Source organism: Danio rerio, chromosome 24 (genome assembly GCF_049306965.1).
Source record: "Danio rerio strain Tuebingen ecotype United States chromosome 24, GRCz12tu, whole genome shotgun sequence".
Classification (NCBI taxonomy): Eukaryota; Metazoa; Chordata; class Actinopteri; order Cypriniformes; family Danionidae; genus Danio; species Danio rerio.
Genome location: NC_133199.1, coordinates 3,270,133 through 3,290,244, shown reverse-complemented (window position 1 = coordinate 3,290,244; position 20,112 = coordinate 3,270,133). Strand labels below are relative to the sequence as shown.

The window sequence follows — 20,112 nt, the reverse complement described above, 5'->3', positions numbered from 1 at the left end:
GTTTACATGTTCTCCCTGTGTTGATGTGCTTCGGTTTCCACTACAGTCTAAACACATGCGCTATAGTGTATGTGTGTAAATCAATGTGAATGGATGTTTTCCAGTACTAGGTTGCAGCTGGAAGGACATCAGCTGTGTAAAACATATGCTGGATAGGTTGGCGATTCATTCCGCTGTAGTGACCCCTGATGAATTAAGGGACTATGCTGAAGGAAAATGAAAAGTATGCAATAGGTTTGGTGGCACAGTGGCTCAGTGGTTAGGCACTGTCGTCTTACAGCAAGAAGGTCACTGGTTCAAGTGCCTGCTGAGCCAGTTGGCATTTCTGTGTGGAGTTTGCATGTTCTTTACATGTTGGCGTGGGTTTCTGGGTGCTCCAGTTTCCACTACAGTCCAAACACATTCACTATAGGTGAATTAGATAGACTAAATTGTATGTAGTGTGTGAATGAGAGAGTGGATGGGTGTTTCCCAGTACCGGGTTGCAGCTAGAAGTCTTTCGGATGAGACGTTAAACCGAGGTCCTGACTTTCTGTGGTCGTTAAAAATCCCATGGCACTTCTCGTAAAGAGCAGGGGTGTAACCCCGGTGTCCTGGCCAAAGTCCCTCCATCGGCCCTCACGATCATGGCCTCCCAATCATCCCCATCCGCCGAATTGGCTCTATCACTGTCTCTCCACTCCACCAATAGCTGGTGTGTGGTGAGCGCACTGGCGCCGTTGTCCTGTGGTTGTCGTCGCATCATCCAAGTGGATGCTGGTGGTGGTGAGGAGAGAACCCCCCTCATGATTGTGAAGTGCTCTGGGTGTATGGCCATACACAATAAATGCGCTATATAAACACACATTACATTACATTAGAAGGGCTTCCGCTTTGTAAAACATATTCTGGAATAGTTGCCGATTCATTCCGCTGTGGTGACCCCTGATAAATAAAGGGACTAAGCTGAAGAAAAAAATGAATGAATGAATGTTATAGGTTTGCATAATGCATGCAATTTGTCAAAATGTACTAGTTATTAACATAATATGTCAGTGTAGCTAATGAGGGTAATGTGAAATGAAGTGCTACTCTATTTAAAGTGAACTTCAAATGTAGTCGTTGTAGTGGTAGTAGTAGTAATCTTTATTGTCCTTGACAGAAAATTTGTTATGGGCATTACCATATTACTGCAGACATTCCATGAAAACAAGCAATAAAAACAATACAAAATACTGCAGTTACAAAATTTATAATGCTAATTATGATAGACTTTTGTTAAATAAGCCCGCTGAATTCTGTAAGATCAAATAAAAAAGTTTAAATTATAATCATAATCATATACTTAAATGTACTTTGTTCTGCCAGTCAACACAGAAAAATAAGACGCTTTGGATAAAAGCGTCTGCTAAATGACTAAATGTAAATGTAAATAACATACAAACAAACAAGTGCAATTTAAATATACTCTTTAAAGATTTGATATTCTTTTTCACAAAGTGACTTTTGTCTTAGAACAAAAAATAAGATAAATCAATTATTTGAGCTGAAGTGTGATTATAACAATGTAAAGTTAACAGGACTTGGTTGTTTGTTTGTTTGTTTACAGTAGTCTCACGAGAACTGGATTTGACTTGTGTGCTTTTATTTTGAAATGCTTGACTTGTGAGAAATCCCCAGAAAACTGAAACCCTCAAGAAGACATTTGAGATTCCTAAAGTAAACTCTATTGTTTCCCTTTAATCTGATTGCTGTCTACAAGAAACATTTGAGATCTGTGGCTCTGTGAGAATGCACGTTTAAACCCTTAAAGGCTATTATAGGATTATCAGGGCGTTCATAACATCAGATACTGTATGTTTTGTAGCAATATTCATACAGTGAATGAATCACCATTGCAGCAAGAGTCTCGGATGAGTTGAGATGAAAATGTTTGTTTACATATACCAGCGCGACTCCATCTGTTTCGTCTGTGGCCGACATTTTTATGAGCTCTGTCACTGCGCTCTTTCCAGATTGTGACATTTTCATTTTCGGATGCCCCGTTCCTTAGCGTCAGGTTTGCTTACAATACAAAAAGACATCACGTCACGCTGGAATGAAGAGCCAATATTTATTTCTCCATAACTGGGCATAAGTCGCTCTTCAGACAGCGGCGGGTGGATTTTACTGAGTCACTGCGATTACAAGCTCTGACATACTGTTAAAAAAACACTCTAAACACTGCAAACTGACTCCACCTCACCTACTAACAAATACACACGTCTGCGCTGCTAAATATAGCCGTGATCAATGTCAAACTCACTTTATATGTCTGACTGATGAACTCAGCTCTGACTTGTGGATGATTAGCTCATATTTGCAGCCTCGGGCTCCACGTTTTTTTGTGATTCAGCAGACAGGGTGTTTGAAGGACACCTATTATGCCCCTTTTTTCAATATGTAAAATAAGTTTCTGATGTCTCTAGAGTGTGTGTGAAGTTAAAGCTCAACATACAACACAGATATTTTTTTATTAATTTTTGAAACTGATACGTTTAGGTTTTGATGACAATTGTGCCATTTTGGTGACTGTCGCTTTAAATTCAAATGAGATTGTGCTCTCTTTTCAAAAGAGGGCGGAGCTACAAATGCCTATACATCTGTGGAGAATATGGTGTTCATATGTACATCCTAAAATTAAACGTTTTTAGGAAAACTTATGACAGGCAGATGGCTGTACACGTACCCCTGTATACATTTCTAGAGAGCGTGAATTAAGTAGTCAGAGCTACGCAAGGCTGCATTTCATCATTAAATCAAACACTATAGGGCAAGGTTATTATAGTTAACGAAAACGGAAACTAAAATGTAAAATAATCTTCATTAACTGCAATAAAAATAACAAGTTTTTTACTTAAATCTAGAACTAACTGAAACGGTATTGTTTTCATACAAAACTAACTAAAATTATTGCATTAACATCCTTTTTTTCATCTTTGTAAATGTATTTAATACATAATCTTGCTGTAAGCCTTTTAGAGGTAAATCTATTTACTTCGTGCTGCAGGTGTTCACATGTACGGCACCTCTGAGTCTATAATTCTGCTGCTATTGACCAGATCAAGCCAATTCTCCTCCAGTCATCCTCCCTGTTGCTCCCGCAACAAAAACAACAAGTGGACATGACAGCAGGGGATACCGTAAATTAGAGAGACTTTAAATTTATTTTTTCCATTTTTTTCCAATCAAAGTGTTTCTGTAGACTGTTCTGATGAAGTGTGATTATAAAACAAAAATAATTCTCATAATGAGATGCTGGTTGTGTTCACACGCTGCTGTTTATAAACCACTTATAAAAGTGATTTTTGCATAATAAGTCTCTTTTAAGGGCCAACTATGGCTTTTAGGGTGCTTATTTTACACTTCATCTGCTTCAAAACTGTTTCCAATTCAGTGTCCATTAATGTTTTCTTTTTCTACTCGGCTGATGAATTAGTTTAGATTCCTTCTGAAACACATTTGTCTATTTTAATTATAGTGCAGATCAGGGTTAATATCAACACAGGCTCATGAAAAAAAAAATTCTGCCTGTGGCGACGTTTCTGTCAAAATATATCCACATTGCTGCTTGCATGCTTTGCAGCAGTTACAGTGAGTAATGAATGATCAAAAGCATGTTCAATTTGCTTTGAAATGGGTACATTGACTGTGGCAGCATTTCATTACAGTATGTTGGTTCAAGCATACCCTAAATGTACACATACATCTGTTATTCAGTATATTGATGTATTTTCCACTGTAACAGGAAGATGGGCGGAGCACCGTGATTAGCCACTCCTCTCTTCTGAAATAGCCTATAACATTTTGTTTGTATCTCAGCTCAGTCAGAGCCACTGGAGAGAAAATATCCCCTCTCTTTCTCTGCTCCTCGTTCATTTATGTTTCCCTCTCCTGTCCTATCAAATTAAGATAAAAAAACTCAAATATAATCATAAAGTTGAAGTCAGCTTTATTATCATTTCAACCACATGTACAGAGAAGGGAAATTGTGTTACTCTCAGACCCTAGGTATATAACATAATATTAATACAAAAAGTTGCATTTTAAAAAGAAATTACAATGAAGTATAGTTCACATATAAAATAATAAAAAATATATACAATACCGGTCAAAAGTTTGAGGTCAGTAGGATTTTTGAATGTTTTAAAATAAGCTCACCAAAGCTGCTTTTATTTAATCAAAAATACAGAACACATTGTTAAAATTGTAAAATATTTTTGCACAATAAAATAACTGTTCAAAGGTAGATAATTTAATTTAATCATTTATTCCAGTGATTTAAAAGCGGATTTTTCAGGTTTATTACTCCAGTCTTCTGTCACATGGTCCTTCAGAAATCACTCTCATATTATTATTATTATTATTATTATTATTATTATTATCATCATCAATGTTATGGTAAATAATGACTGGAGTAAAAATTTCATTTGAAACTAAATACAATAAGAAAGCACTTATTTTAAATTTTTGTAAAAACTTAACTTTTAATTTAACTTTTTTTTTTATTAACAGAATAATTTTCTTTAAAAAAAAAATGGAAAAAAAAAATTTTAACCCCAAACTTTTGACAGGTAAAGAAAGTAAAAAGTACAATAGTGCAAAAAGTACAGTGTAATGCAAAACAGAATATAGTGCAAAAAAGTCTGTTGTACAAACTAATTCTAAATTACATGAAAAATTAAAGGCATACAAAATGTAAGAGATAATGTACATTCAGCTGGTTGTTCTTACAGAACAAAGCTTGACAGCCTAATAAGATCATTAAAAAAAGCCTTTGTAACTTACAAAACTTTGTGTTTATTACAATATTTTAGTAATTTTTTGGATGCTTATTCATTTTACGTGATATATCATCAAAAATAATACATTTTGTACAACCTGCATTTTATCATTCGTCTGTAACAGTTTATTGATAACGAATCAAAGAACATTAAACTGAGCTCTGTGAAAAGTTTTGTATGTAGACCTATACAGTCAAAAATGTAATATTAGAGCCATGGCTGTGGCGAGTCGGCAATACTGTATCTAAAATAAAACTATTTCTCTTATCAGAAAACGATAAACACAATTATCCTAGGCGCAGCATTGTATTAGATTTGAGCAAATGTGAACAAAACATGGAGAACACACCTTTCACAGAGAAACAGCCACCCGCGGACATCGAGTCCTCCGCCTTCAGAACTGGCCACTAATGAGAATGAAGCTCAGTTGCCCCCTACTGGTAATGGATTTCCTGTGTCAGAGTGCTGTGGCTAACCACAGCTAGTCATGGCGTTCTGTTCCCTGAGGCGTGCATTTCTAAAGGCCACATCTCTAGGCATGTGTGTGTACCTTGTATTTCTCACATTATTTCTCAAAGCAATACCAGTAAATTTTGACCAAAAAATGGCTCATGAGACAGAATCAGGCTCATCAGACCTAATGAAGTATTTTGAAAATGAATATACATCGAATATACAGTCTGTACAGTATAACAATCATTATCTATGTGAAGTCCCCATAAAGATAGATCTACAAGTGTGTGTCTAAAATAAATAATAAAATAACAAAAGTAAATATGACTAGAATGAAATGAATAATGAAATCAAGATACAGTACTTTTAAAATCAAAACCAGTCAGAGTAATCCTGTCAAGTCAGTTTAACCTGACAATCATGTCTGAACGAGACACCTGATACAGCGAGGTTCAATCCAAATCAACTGTTTAAACGAGAGGACAGCATCAGCTAAAAGAACTGTACTGTACATGGTATCTAAATGATGTTACAATAACAAAGGTAAACAGAGCAGGGAAGATACCAAAGCAGGTAAATATTAATATTTCTCCAGTAGTTGCCATCGCTCCAGAAATAACAGGATTGAGCATGCAGGAACATCTGCTGAGTGCAGCCTTTATAAAAGGTGCTGAAGAAACGGTTTGTAAGATCAACAGGTGAGAATGTTTCAAGTGTTGCCAAGCGAACAGGTTTATTATCAGTTCAGCGTAACGCCACATTGATTTCTTTAACTCCTGACATGCGTCAAGTCTGGATTAAGTGATGAAGCTCACTTATGCCTTTCATCCAGAGCTTGATTACTGTGTTTTATTGGGCTTGTCAGATGGAGTGTTTTTCCACAGTAATGTTGACCATCAGACCTGAATAGAGCTGAACATACTGTACAGAGAAGATGTTCAATCAAAACAGTGCTAATGTTTTATTATACGAAGACAGTGTAGTTTAATTTAAGGCACAGGTATTAATATTTATTTATTTATTTATTTACAATTTTTTAGTTACTGTTTTGTCTTTAATCTTTACCTAAAACACAAGATTTAGACTCTTGATCGCTCTAATGTGTTTATCATTTATTGTTTATTATTCTTGTATTATTGTGTGTTTTATTCTGTTCTTGTAGCATTTTGAGTTTTAGAAAATCGCATTATTAATAAAATGTATTATTATATGAAGAGAATTTTGTAAACATGAGTTATGTGGTTTTATTACACCGCTCTTAATTCTGATTGGTCAATCACAACATTCCAAGGTTGCCTAATAACAACCAATGAAACGATAGATTTACAGACAGACAGACAGACGGACGGACGGACGGACGGACGGACGGACGGACGGACAGACAGACAGACAGACAGATAGATAGATAGATAGATAGATAGATAGATAGATAGATAGATAGATAGATAGATAGATAGATAGATAGATAGATAGAGATCCCTCTATTGTTTATCGCTGCTCTGAATATTCGCTCTGAAATAGCATGTATGTATGGCTCTGTAATGAGTGTAATTCCTGCACACTGCCGACCAACCACTAAGCATACAGTAGTGGCTTTAGGACAAAGAGAGAGAGAGTAAGACTAGCGATCCTTGCATGCATGAAATATTGCACATTATGACAAGTTTTGCTGACTACGCGACTGAAAATGTGCTGATATTATACAGTTTTTCTTCAAAAATTAAAGCATTATGAAGTACTACAAAGTTTTCTAACTGGCGAATGACATGATGTAATGCGTCTCTGTCAGCTATAATGTGTACATTCATGATTTCAGGAGGGACTGCGAGGGAGGGACTGCATTTTAAGCATATTACGCTAACCAGTTAGCATTTTGGCAGATCACCTACTGCACCTTTAAATATGAATGAAATTTGATGATCTGATTCTGATTTCAACCTTTTTATTCCAGTTGGACATTGAAAGTGGTTTGTTTAGAATTGTGTCATGTGTAACCGTCATCTCTTTTCTTCCTTGTATTTTCCCCTCTAAGCATAGATGTAAATTACCGTATATAAACACCTTTAGGTCCCGCCGTTATTTCCCAGAAAGCGATTGCATCATTTTCAAGAGTTTTGGGCTTTCCTAAGTGTGCCTGAAAGCCTGCATTTAAACAAACAGCGCAGCGTCGCACAATCAGACGGTGCTCTTGAGTGCTTACGTTTTAATGAAAGCGCTTTTGACAATTATACAAACATCATCATTTGCTGAGCATCTCAAGAGCGAGTCTGGATGTGAATCTGTTCTGCTGTTGACTTCTCAGTGCTCCAGATGCTTTGTGTGAATCGAGCGCTCAACATTTTTTATTGCATTCCACTTACTCAAAGGCAATTTGTAAGCACTTTGTCCTGTGGCATTGGGAAATGGCTTCATAACACAGACCTTGCCGTTCGCCCGAGGCTTATAAACCAGAACATTTTTAGCATTCCTCGGATTTGAACATTTATACTTAGGGACAGGCATTCCCATAAACGTGTTCAAGCATGAGCGGGAAGATGTCCAAACAATCGGTGTAGGTACAAGCACTGTGTGTGTGTTTGCACTGTCTGGTTAATGCATGTGTGTTTGCTCCTGTTGGTGGCATATGCATAAAGATATAAGTATGCATGAGTGTGAAGATTCTGCAGCTACGTTTGGGTGATTTGGGAAAAGTTTATTTAATATTTACAATGAAAGACCATAAATTCCAACCCAGGCTCATTCTAAAAATGTACCCATTTCTGCTGAGCACCAAATACGTCCTAGGAGGTACGGTATTTAGCAGTTTTTGTTTTCGCTAATCTGCTAGATACCGCTGTGTACGCTTTTTCATATCTCAAATTTCTCTCTTGCTTTTTGTTCTTGCGTCCAGAAGCAACTGACTGACTTGACTGACTGACTAACTGATCGACTGACCCACCCTCCTCCTTCCCTAAACCCAACCGACAGTGTTTTAAAAAGCAATCCAGAAAAAGAAAAGCCCTTGCAGCAGCCTGATTTTACCACATTCTCACCCCGTTATTTACATGTTTAATTTTAGTTTTTGCTTTTGTTTTTGTCTTACCTGCTTTCTGGAATGGTTTTTCGCCAGACTCGGGCCCCGTCAAACCAAACAACTCCGCTCCACGTCGCAAGTCAGCCAGCGTACGCGCCGAGCCACTGGTAAAACTGATAACGGGGAAAGCCATCCATAAGAAGGTAAACGGTCAATTGGTAGCGTGAAACAGAATGTCGTCATACTGCCCTGTAGCATTTGTGTTAAAGACTAAATGCAGCCATACATAGCTCTGGCTACATAATTCGTGATCTCCAGAAATGTATTTAGGGGCACATTTTCAGAATGGGCCGATGTTGGTAAATTCCCTTTCACTTAATTCCCATGCAGGACACTCCACTTTTTTCTCATTTTTGTTGAAATTACTTTGTATAATTTTATAGACAGTAGAGTTTTATGTTGCATCTAATGTAGATTATAATGTTTACTGCATTACTTTAGTGTCGTGTGTGTGTTACCATGATGGTGTTTAGTAATTGTGTGTGAAGGACGCTGAGAGTCTTTTATATATTAGTGTATTCTCTGCTTGTTGGAAAAGTTGGTTGTGAAGGGATTTTCGTCTACACCTGCTTATGGTTGTGTTTTTGTCTGTGTAATAAAATTGTGTAGATGTCAGTACTTCAAACATGGATGTATGACCAAAGCATGTACAAAATATGATCATTTATCATACAATTTTCAATTTTGAAGCATTCGCTCACTATTAATTTAAAGCAATTTAATTTGAGAAATGTTATGCTTGCAACAAAAATGAAATTATTAATGTACAATTTTAAAACACAAAAAAAATTTTAAACAATTACGGTTAAAAATTCAGCTGTGGTTGCATAAACTTAACCATTAAAAAATGATGTGGAAACCATAAAATAATTTCCTACATTTGACCGTAGACTACTGTATTTCATTCATTTGTAGTAATATATACTAGTGTGTTGAAGTATGAACATCTGCACATTATACCTTTGTGTACAACAAAAAGCCAGAAAAAATGGAAGTGCCATGCAGGAAAAATCAATTTACGGTTATTAACCATAGCTATTAGAAAACATACTGTTAACCAGCTCATGCATTTGTACTTATTTTCTTTTCTTTTCTTTTTTTACCATTGAAATAACAAAAAAAGGCAATACATTAAACTTAAGATTCTATAACTTGACTTTTTAATTCCTTTTATTAAACTTCAATCTGCCCAGGTTCGTCTTAGGAAAGAGATTAAATATTCACGATTTATGTGTTCCAAAGGTGAATAACAGGTGGTCATAAAACTGTGAAAATATAATTTAGTACCAACACCTACAGTTTCAAAATATCGCAAAATACTGAACTATGATACAGTTTTAGTAACATTATAACATTAGTTCAGCTGTAATTAAAAATAAACAAACAAGTTATTTTAATCAGTATAACTCCAGAATACGTATTGAGAAATTAAATAAAAAGCAAAACGTGTTTTCAGGACTGCATGCAGTTATGTTATAGTAATTCCCATATAATTAAATTACAAGTCATTAAAATGACTAAACCTGTAAAAATACAAGGAAACTAAAAAGGTTATTTTTAATGCCTTTCTTTGGTGTCTCTGTGATTCACCACCATTGTGTTTGAGGAGAGGTTTTGTTTCTGTGACTCAGCATGAAGTCTGGATGAGATTCTCTCATTGTTTTACACTGAAGATTTACACATGCCACTTCACTAACCACAAGATGCGTCACCTGGACTTTTATATTTATATGTATTAGTGTAATGTATTCATACTTTGCTTCTACTTTTATTATATATATATATATATATATATATATATATATATATATATATATATATATATATATATATATATATATATATATATATATATATATATATGTAATTTTTATTTTTATTTATTTATTTATTTATTTTATTTTATGTCTGTGTTGAAGACCCTGTGAGTCTCTCTCCTGACTAATATGTAGTTTCATACCAGAGATCATTCCTGTCCTGTCCTCCTCAGAGCGCTGTGGCAACAGATGTCCGAAAGGCAAAAATTCAGCTCAGCTTTTAACCCAAACCACAGCTAATCCAAAAGTGTCCATACATGTGTTGAAAACTGTTTGCAAACAACATCTGGAGCCCAGCATTGTACTGTCGTTTCAGACACCAGTGAATAATCCACGCCGGACTGGAATGCTTTATTTCAGTAAAGGCACATCAGAGTGCATTTGCTGATTACCTTGTCACTCGACAATTAATTTAACACAGCCATCTTTTCTGAATCATGCAAAATAATAATAATCATTAGATGAGCACATATAATCATATTTCATAACTTAGATTAGCTGGACAGATTTCAAAAAATGGAACTAAACATGTGAACATAAGCGGTGTATAAGTGCACAGTCATTAGCCATGTTTCCAAACGAAGATGCTAATTAGATTCATGACCAGAACTGGAATATGGCATAAAACCTTTGCGAATAAAGTAGTGTTTCCATCCAATGAGTCAAAAGAGAACTTCCTGATCGACTGACAGCTTACTGAAAGAGTTTGCTGCAGTAGGAGAAATGACTGTGGGCCTTTTTCTTCGCTAGTAAATCAGTTGCACCTCAGAAGATGAAATGTAATGAACGTGTAGTGTCTTTTAGAGGCCTGAGATGCTCTTAATGCACCTGCTTTGAATGTTATCACTGGATTAAATAGGCGTTATCAGCTGATAGATATGAGCAAGTAGGGGCCTTCTGTGCCTACATTACAAAGTCGCCTTGTAATTTATAGACGTCTCCCAAACTTGGTTTCCATTCTCCGTTTTTATTTCCGACATGTTTTACCTCCATTAAGTGATGCTTTTCCAGGAGAAATCCTTCCGTTGAGCTGCACTTTTTCTTTGTGGTCCTCTTAAAACAAACAAGGCAAGTGATTCAAATAACAGTATATTTTTTTTCTCCACCATAACTGTAACTGCTCCTCAAAGCCACTCGAGCTTCCATGTTATGGTTTGGTTATCTGCCACCCTATAATGTTTTCAGCAGGGTTTCCTGGAAGGATATACACTGTGGGCTTTCGACATGACAGGTAAATAAGGCTGACTTTTCCTCTACAGAGATTATATGACTTCCTTCACTGCAACCGTTTCAATGGTTATGGGACGTTAAAGTCATTTTTTTTGTTGAGGTTAGAAATGTGATGTTGGGTTGAAGGGCAGCTCTTGAGGAAGCAGGTGATGACGTGAAGTGGAGACACACTCTGACCACATGCCATAATTCCCAGGTGTGGATTAATCTCCATTACGCACTGCCTATTTGTTTTGGGGTGTTTGGAGGATTTGATGAGTAAAACTATTTCATAACTGCATTCCAGTCCTCAAACCATTTTCCAGGTTAAATACACAGGCTCTTTTGACCAATCACAGGTCTTCAGTTGCTTTAACTCTCTCTAAATTTCTTCCTTAAATCTCCAGGAGAGAGAATATGGCTGCGTTCACACTACAGGCAAATGTGGCCCGAATCTGATTTTTTTTGGCCACATGTGACTCTGTTTTTGTTTGTCAGTGTGAACAGCCTAAACCGCATGTGATCTGATCTTTTTAATTCAGATTTGTGCCACTTTCATGTAGTATTAAATCAGACACAGATCTGATGTTTTGCAATGCAAATCCAGTGTGAACAGTTGTGTAGGATTTCATGTGACTTTTACATAATCTTTTAGCGACATGCGTCATCATTCTGTGCTGCAAACAACCTCTCCTCCTCAGTAGCATAGTAGAATGGCACACAGGGCTAATACCTGTCAACCCTTCCATTTTTCCTGGGATTCTCCTGTATTTTACAGTTCTACCCCGCTATCATCCCGTAATGGTATTTTCCCGTGTTTTTCCTGTATTTTCAGTCTTTCTCTGAAGGGTGGCAAATAAACATTAAAGAGTCGATCCTCCCTATATGCAACCCATACTGCCGAACCACCAGGGGACGCCCCTTGCTCTTAAATGTGAGTCTGTTCTGTGCTTTCGTTTTATTTAGTCTGTTCTGTGCTTTCGTTTTATTTTCTGAAAACACTGAAATAAATATAAAAAAACGGCAGGATTCCCTTCCTTTTCATTACAGGTGCCGTCGCACCTTCTGTTCATTCCTCAAAACAGTCATGTAGCAGTGCGTGACTGTCAGCTGACACACTCCATAGTGATAAATTGACACTGTTTCCCAAACGGATTCTGTACTTGTGATTTGAAGCAGAGCGAAAGTCTGGGTTTAGGATGCGTGCTTGAACAGACAGATACATAGAATTAATAATAATAACATCTAAAGATGTCGATCTTGGTGGATTTTTTCTTTTCACAACAACTAATTTTGTCCTAAATGAGCATAAAAAGTTAGGAAAGCAGTCGAATGCCTTCATTATAACATTAGGTGTGTGTTACCTCTGTTATTTAATGTAATCAAATGAAAAATCCAAATAAATGAGATTTGTTCTCCGCTCTTTAGTTAGAATGTGTACATTATACAGTGAAGACAAGATTAAAGAGATTTGATAATTTGATTCTATTTCTTTGTAATAGCTTATAATTTTATTAAGCTAAACCGTTTATACTATTTATTTTTTCTTTTGTAAATAATAATAATAAAACATATTACTGACCGTTTAACTGTTTATTTACAATGAAACAGCTCCAGATGAACATATTTAGTAATTTGGGGATTTGGAGGGCATCCCTTATTATGGTGGGCATATCCCTTATTTTCACATCTCAATGTTGACAGGTATGATTACCACAGAAAGTTGGTTCTTCATTTTGAAAAACACTTTGAAGGCAAAACTGGTGCTTGTTAACGAAACTGGTTAATGAATGTGGCAGGGGTTGATTGCGAAGCCCCGGACCTCTCGGATACGAGATCCATGCGCAAAGGGGGGAGCACTTTTTATTTTAAGGGGGAACTTTCTCTTCAAGAGACAAAAGGGCAGGTGCTCAAACCCCCTTCTGCACATGTCTGTTGTTTATAACGAAGTAAAATGAAATAACTCTACAAACAGAGATAAACCAACTCCACCTTCACAGTTCAGTCTGCGGCTGCTCATGAACCCTTGAAGAGTTCACTACACCGCTGGTCAGAAAGACACACACCGCGCTTGTCATAAATCACAAATGATCAGTGTTTTCAATCACAAGTGACTTATTTTAGATTTCAAATGTGAAAAATACACATTCGTAGTAGCAGAACAACCCTTTACTGTTCATGAAATACACCACGGTTGTCTGTGAAAGGGCAATAATCATATTAAACCTAATCTGACAACGTGCTTACTTCATACAGTATACACATTGTGTGCATAAGTAGACACTTTGTGCTCTCCGTAACTGGACTTTTGCACATGCGGGTCAGGACTGTGATCTGTTTTTTATTTATAACAGCAGTGTGAACAGCCATGCAAAAACATCAGATCTGAGAAAAAAATCTGATTTGACCACTGTGCTTCGCAGTGTGAACGTAATTTCTGAGGAGAGCTGCTACGAAGATGACTCAGTATTTCTGAATGATTCAGTTAATTCTGTTCAATGAGTTCGTTCTGTAATATATGAGTTGAGCAAAGGATTCAGTAAAGACTTTTGGATGATTCCTGAAATGATCAGTGTTACTGAATGATTCAGTGACTCACAGATAGTCATTTCTTTCTTTCCGTTCTGTAATACTGCAGACACTAAGCATTAAACTGTTAGCATAGTTGTCCTTGTTTGCCCTGAGAGCACAGGTAGACACTGCGGAGAGTGATGTGACGGTGCAGGTGCAGTCAGTGTCTCTGAGCGCTCCATGATGGAGATGAGTTTGTGTCCCACTGAGGGAACAACAATGGCCTGCTCCAGTCCTCTCAGATTTCCCTCCGCTTCCTTCGGTCTCCATCCTCATCACTATCCTTCAGGATTATTCCCAACGCCGGCACACTGAGTTCTCTCATGCCTGTGAGCTCACACTGTGTGAAACTGAGCCAGAGTGGTCTCCGCATGTGTGCAATTTGCAAGGCCGTGGTTAAAAAAAAAACTGTAGATAAGTCTTGAGGGAGAAGATGATGGATGACGTTTCGTGTTAGCGGTGGCTTTGGATCAGAGACCGTGGGGGAGTCGAGCGAAAGGTCTGAGAGTTTAAATAGACGAAAATGTAAAGGCTTCTGAACTCTCATGCACATGAAAGGAGAGCAGAAAGAGGAGCGAGATTAAGTAATGAATTAGTGAAGTCAGTAATTAAATATTGCACAAGCAGTACTGAGCTCTTTAAATGTCTGTTAAATGTATACACTTAAAAAAAAAAAAAAAATATATATATATATATATATATATATATATATATATATATATATATATATATATATTACTGCCTTAATTTCTTAAGTTGAATCAATCTTCTCTATTTATCTAAACTTATATCAGTCAAACTGACAAAAAAAAATATTTAAAAAACTGTTGAATTTAATTAAAATAAGCCGAATAACACAAAAACTTTTGTTGTGATGGTTTTTGTCATATTATTTTTTTACAGTGCTCTGAAAAAAGCTTCATTGGATCAACGCAAAATAAATTACTTTTACTTCTTAAACTCACTGATATAGATTTCAGTTTAATTGCTGAAGAGATCTGTCGTTTTGAATGAATCAATTAAACAAAGATTCATTCCAGGGGTCCGTTCTTCGTACGTGGATTATTCAGTTAGTTGGATTTGGTTATTGACGATTTGACATGATCCAGGATCGTTTTGATGCTCCACAAAAGTTGCAGACACCTTTATCAATATCAAAATGCTTTTGTGATGCAAAGTTAATTTAAAAAGCCATTTTTTACGATGTCAGCTACTATAATAGTACTATTGTTAATATAATAAAGAAAATCTGCTCTATAAAACTAAATTAAAGCTGAATACTCTTGACACATGAAAGTGTAATGCCTGCAGCCCACAACAAAGTGAAAAATGTATTGTGTTTCATACTTAACAAACCATTTTCTAGAAATTTTATAAAATTTTGCTCACATGGAGAATTGAATATTAATCAGATGATGTCATTACGCTGCTGTGCCGTCAGCCAATCGTTGCCTTGCTGATCATGATTTCGATGATTGATAGATCTGCCCTTCCCAACACACTCAGCGATCTCAGATCAGTTCATCCAGACATTTTAATCTGATTCGTGAACTTGTTTAAAGAACCAAATTAGCCAAAGATCAGTTATCAAGATTCAAATATCCAGGATCTGCCAAATCATCTTAGATAATTCAAACGAGGTACAAAGAACAGACCCCATCACAGAGCGTGTTAGATTTGTGTCTATGCAGGTCACAACACTCACACATTGCTTAATATACACAGGATGAAAACACTTTACATATGAATAATAATATTAATGACAATACAATCTGAATATTTATGCAGAAGGATTTCCAGAGTATAGTAACTAAAAACTTAGAAAATTAAATTAAAATATGTACTTTTAAACTTTTAGCAAATCCAATTTGATCAACAAAGCAAGGCCCTTGTATAATATATCTATTGAAAGGCAGAAAATATTACTTTATAAACTATATTTTAAGTCAGTGAAACACTCAAAAGAATGACTTTTACTGCTTGTTCAAACTAATTACTTAAAATTTACTTTTTTTTTCTTTAGTGAAAACTTTGTTCAGTCCACTTAAATTACGAATGTACGAATTGTTAACTGAATCGATTTGTGTCAGGTCAACATGAAGGAAACAGCCTTTTTTACAGTTGCATATTATTCAGTAGTATTACTGAAATTATTATAAAAACAGAATAAGCATGCTTTTACACATTTAGCTAAATAAATAATCAATAATGGGATAAAAATATGTGGAAAACCAGCGTGCATATTCCACACTCTCTAAAATGAGAGAACAGTAGTTTGCTGCTTGTTTAAACTACTCATCTAAAAATAAGCTGAATCTACGCAATTCTTGAGTTTTTTCGGCAACCTATTGATTGTTTTATGCACAGTTCACATAAATGTGTACAAACAGTTAATGTAATGTAATGTAATGTGTGTTTATATAGCGCATTTATTGTGTATGGCCATACACATAAAAGGGCTTCACAATCATGAGGGGGGGGTCTCTCCATACCACCACCAGTGTGCAGCATCCACTTGGATGATGCGACGGCAGCCACAGGACAACGGCGCCAGTGCGCTCACCACACACCAGCTATTGGTGGAGTGCAGAGACAGAGCCAATTCAGTGGAAGGGGATGATTGGGAGGCCATGATCGTATGGGTCGATAGAGGGACTTTGGCCAGGACACTGGGGTTACACCCCTGCTCTTTCACGAGAAGTGCCATGGGATTTTTAATGACCACAGAGAGTCAGGACCTCGGTTTAACGTCTCATCCAAAAGACGGCACTCACTGACAGTGTAGTGTCCCCTTCACTTTTACTGGGGCATTAGGATGCAGATCACAGGTTGAGCGCCCCCTGCTGGCCTCACTGACACCACTTCCAACAGCAACCTAGTGTTCCCTAGTGGTCTCTCATCCAGGTACTGACCAGGCTCAGCCCTGCTTAGCTTCAGTGAGCAACTGGTCTTGGGCTGCAGGGTGACATGGCTGTGTGTGATTAAGTTAACTTAATCAATTTATGTTGGGACAACATGAAGGCTTTGTGTGAAACTCCATTTTTTATACTACAGTCTCGTTTCTCGGCATGAAGGCACAAGTGAAGGGTGTTACCTCCTGTATTCTGTGAGTTCAGGTCACGCGAGGCTGTAAGAGAAGCGAGAATGTGTCGGTGTAAAAGGAAACTACTTTTCTCGCAATGGAATGAGATTACATTACCAATGGCTGCGCACACGTCTCCCATTGACGTCTTAATATCCTTCCCAGAAGCCTGAAAAAAAGCACAACAAAAACATTAATATCCTCCGAGCCCTCCACTTTGTCTCCACTCTCAAAAGCAGGTGTTTTCTGCAGTTTTCCAGAAGTTTTAATATTGACTCAAACGCCTTGCAGACATTAGCTTTCTTTTCTTCTTCTTCTTCTTTTTCTTCTGTCGTAGCCACAAATGAAACGTGATGGAGAAAACAGCTCTACGTCTTCCTCCTCTTGAGGAACTGACGCTTCCATTTTTAACACAGAGGATCAAGCTGTTCTCTGGTCCCACCCGCCGGAGATTTCCTTTGACACCACACGCACACACACAGATTTCTCCAGGATGGTTTTCCTTAATGGTCTGCGAGAGGTTAATCTCACACCCACCTGCGGTCTCTGACAGGAACTCGCGCTGTGATTCTGTGGCCCGTCTTGAGGATCTTACACTTAATTACAGCGTGGAAACCTCTTACTGTCAGGAGAGACAATTAAAACAGCTGGAAATGAACGAGTTTTAGACAAGCGACCCCTGGCGAGGTCAATGTGTGGATCCAGCAAATGAAGGTTAACCTGCGATCAATCAGCCGAGTTCATCACTGACGAGTTTCCTGAAGAACAACAATGGCCGTTTTTCATAAAAAGTTTGATGACATCCTGAGGAACAGCAGAGTTCAGAGTTTTGATTCGTCCTCCCACATCCAGGCTGGGATCCGTCCTTAGCTACAGGTTGTTATGTTACTTAAATATAAGGGTGGTGCCAAAACAAATGGCTCACCCACACCCAAATCACACAGTGATATGGGTGAAATGACAGTTTAGAGGGAATCGTTGTTTGTAGTTCACCCATTTTGTTAATATTTGGTTGTAAAAAGGTTGATAGGATTTCACTATTGCTTTGTTTTATATTTGCTAAATTACATATTGCATTGTTTAATGGTCCCTGTAAAAAAATAAATGGTATTAAAACAATAAATAAAATGAAATTCATATATCTCTTAAGTATTTTTTATTTTTATTTTAATCATGCATTTTATTGTTAATGTACATATTAAAATAGCTATGACAACATCAATAGTAATTTATAAATAGGCGTGCATACACTCACCGGCCACTTTATTAGGTACGCATTACTAGTACCGGGTTGGACCCCTTTTGCCTTCAGAACTGCTTTAATCCTTTGTGGCAGAGATTCAACAAGGTACTGGAAATATTCCTCAGAGATTTTGCTCGATATTGACATAATAGCAACACACAGTTGCTGCAGATTTGTCGGCTGCACATCCATGATGCGAATCTTCCGTTACACCACATCCCGATAGTGCTCTATTGGATTGAGATCTGGTGACTGTGGAGGTCATTTGAGTACAGTAAAGTCATTGTCATGTTCAAGAAGCCAGTCTGAGATGATTCACGCTTTATGAGATGGAGACACTGTGGTCATAAAGAGATGGACATAGTCTGCAACAATACTCGGGTAGGCTGTGGTATTATATTATTTTTTTCTAATTATGATTTTGTGCAGTAAATATATTTCAACGTATCGTTTAATCTTTCTTCTGCATGTATTTAATTCCTAAATATATCTTTTATTTGGCCATTTTCATTCATGTTCATCATTTTGAGCGTCTTTCTGTCTGTCGGTCTTCATGAAATCAACCATCTGTTGCGGATCTGGCCAAGAAAGCACAGGTTCAGCCGGTAATATACGACTCAAGGGTGCGTGCGGGTCAAGGCTCTGGTCAAATCTGAAACTCTGGCCAAATCTGAAATTCAAAAGAAAATTTACAGCCTGTCTCCAACCCTATCACTTTGCCATCTGGCTGCTAAGGATGATGGGAAAGGCAAAAGGACGATGTCTTGGTTTTGGGGGGCGGCCATTGATCACCGGTTCACTGCGGTCTCTCAAATAAAGAGGTTTTCTTCCACATCAAAGCTTTTAGATGTACGATCAGTCCTGCGGCTGCCAAAACAGCGCTGATTAAGAAACAAGAGAGGAGAGAAGAGTATTTCATTGAACAAAAGGGCCTGGAGGACGGTTGCTGCTTACCTCATTCCTGCTGTTTACTTTGTCAAAACTGACGCCAAACTATCCTCTCAGATCATCACACTGAATTCTAATTGGACGCCTTGAGATAAGATTTAAGCTACAAGCTGTTTGGATGCTTGCAACCGATACGGCAATGCCAATCAAAAAGCACAGCCAATCAGAGAAGGGTGTGGGTGGAGTTTTATTCAGAGTGATGCACACTGTAAAAATGTGGCGTTCCACACAATTCCTTCATGTTGTCCCAACACACATCATACAAAATAGATTTAGTTTCAACTCATTTTAAATAAGTAGTTTAAACAGACACCAAAAGTAATTTTTTTTATACTTCCTGTACATAAACTGGCTAATATTAAGACATTTTAACATGAGTCTTTGCTGGGTCAGTTGGCATTTCTGTGTGGAGTTTGCATGTTCTCCCCGTGTTGGCGTGGGTTTCCTCTGTGTGCTCCGATTTCCCCACAGTCCAAACACATGCACTATAGGTGAAGTGGATGAAGTAACTTGGCTGTAGTGTATGAGTTTGTGTGAATGCGAGAGTGTATGGGTGTTTCCCAGTACCCATGTTTTACCGCTTTGTAAAACATATGCTTGAATAGTTGGCAGAGCTGAAGGAAAATGTGTAAATAAAGGAGTAAATATCTGATTTATATATGAGATTAGACTGTGTTAGCCGTTGAAAAAGGTATTGTGTTTTATAATATATAATCAGGCCCGTAGCCAGGGGGGGTTCGGGGGGTTCGGGGGGTTCGAAAGACCCACCACTCACTGACAAAGCTCCAAAACTTGTTCTTTACACAGTCATTTGTCCTATTTTGACTGTTTTGCTATTAAAATTCTAAAAATAATCCATAGAAAAAAACCCATAAAATGAATTTGAATACTGTTTTGACTATTATTGTTTATTC

At 37.2% G+C, this 20,112-nt stretch overlaps 1 protein-coding gene across 13 annotated transcripts in view; it reads left to right on the top strand.

The window, feature by feature from the left end:
- The window catches only part of sugct (succinyl-CoA:glutarate-CoA transferase), a 301,335-nt gene that overhangs the window by 235,496 nt on the left and 45,727 nt on the right, over positions 1-20,112 (top strand). For 6 of the 13 annotated variants that reach the window (XM_073940531.1, XM_073940522.1, XM_073940523.1 and 3 more), the window contains one exon: positions 17,345-18,759. The exons of the other annotated variants lie outside the window; for them this stretch is intronic. In XM_073940531.1, the coding sequence (XP_073796632.1) occupies positions 17,345-17,395 (51 nt within the window). In that variant the 3' untranslated portion in view covers positions 17,396-18,759. Of the gene's footprint in view, positions 1-17,344; positions 18,760-20,112 lie in introns of those variants that run through there. 13 annotated transcript variants of the gene reach the window in all.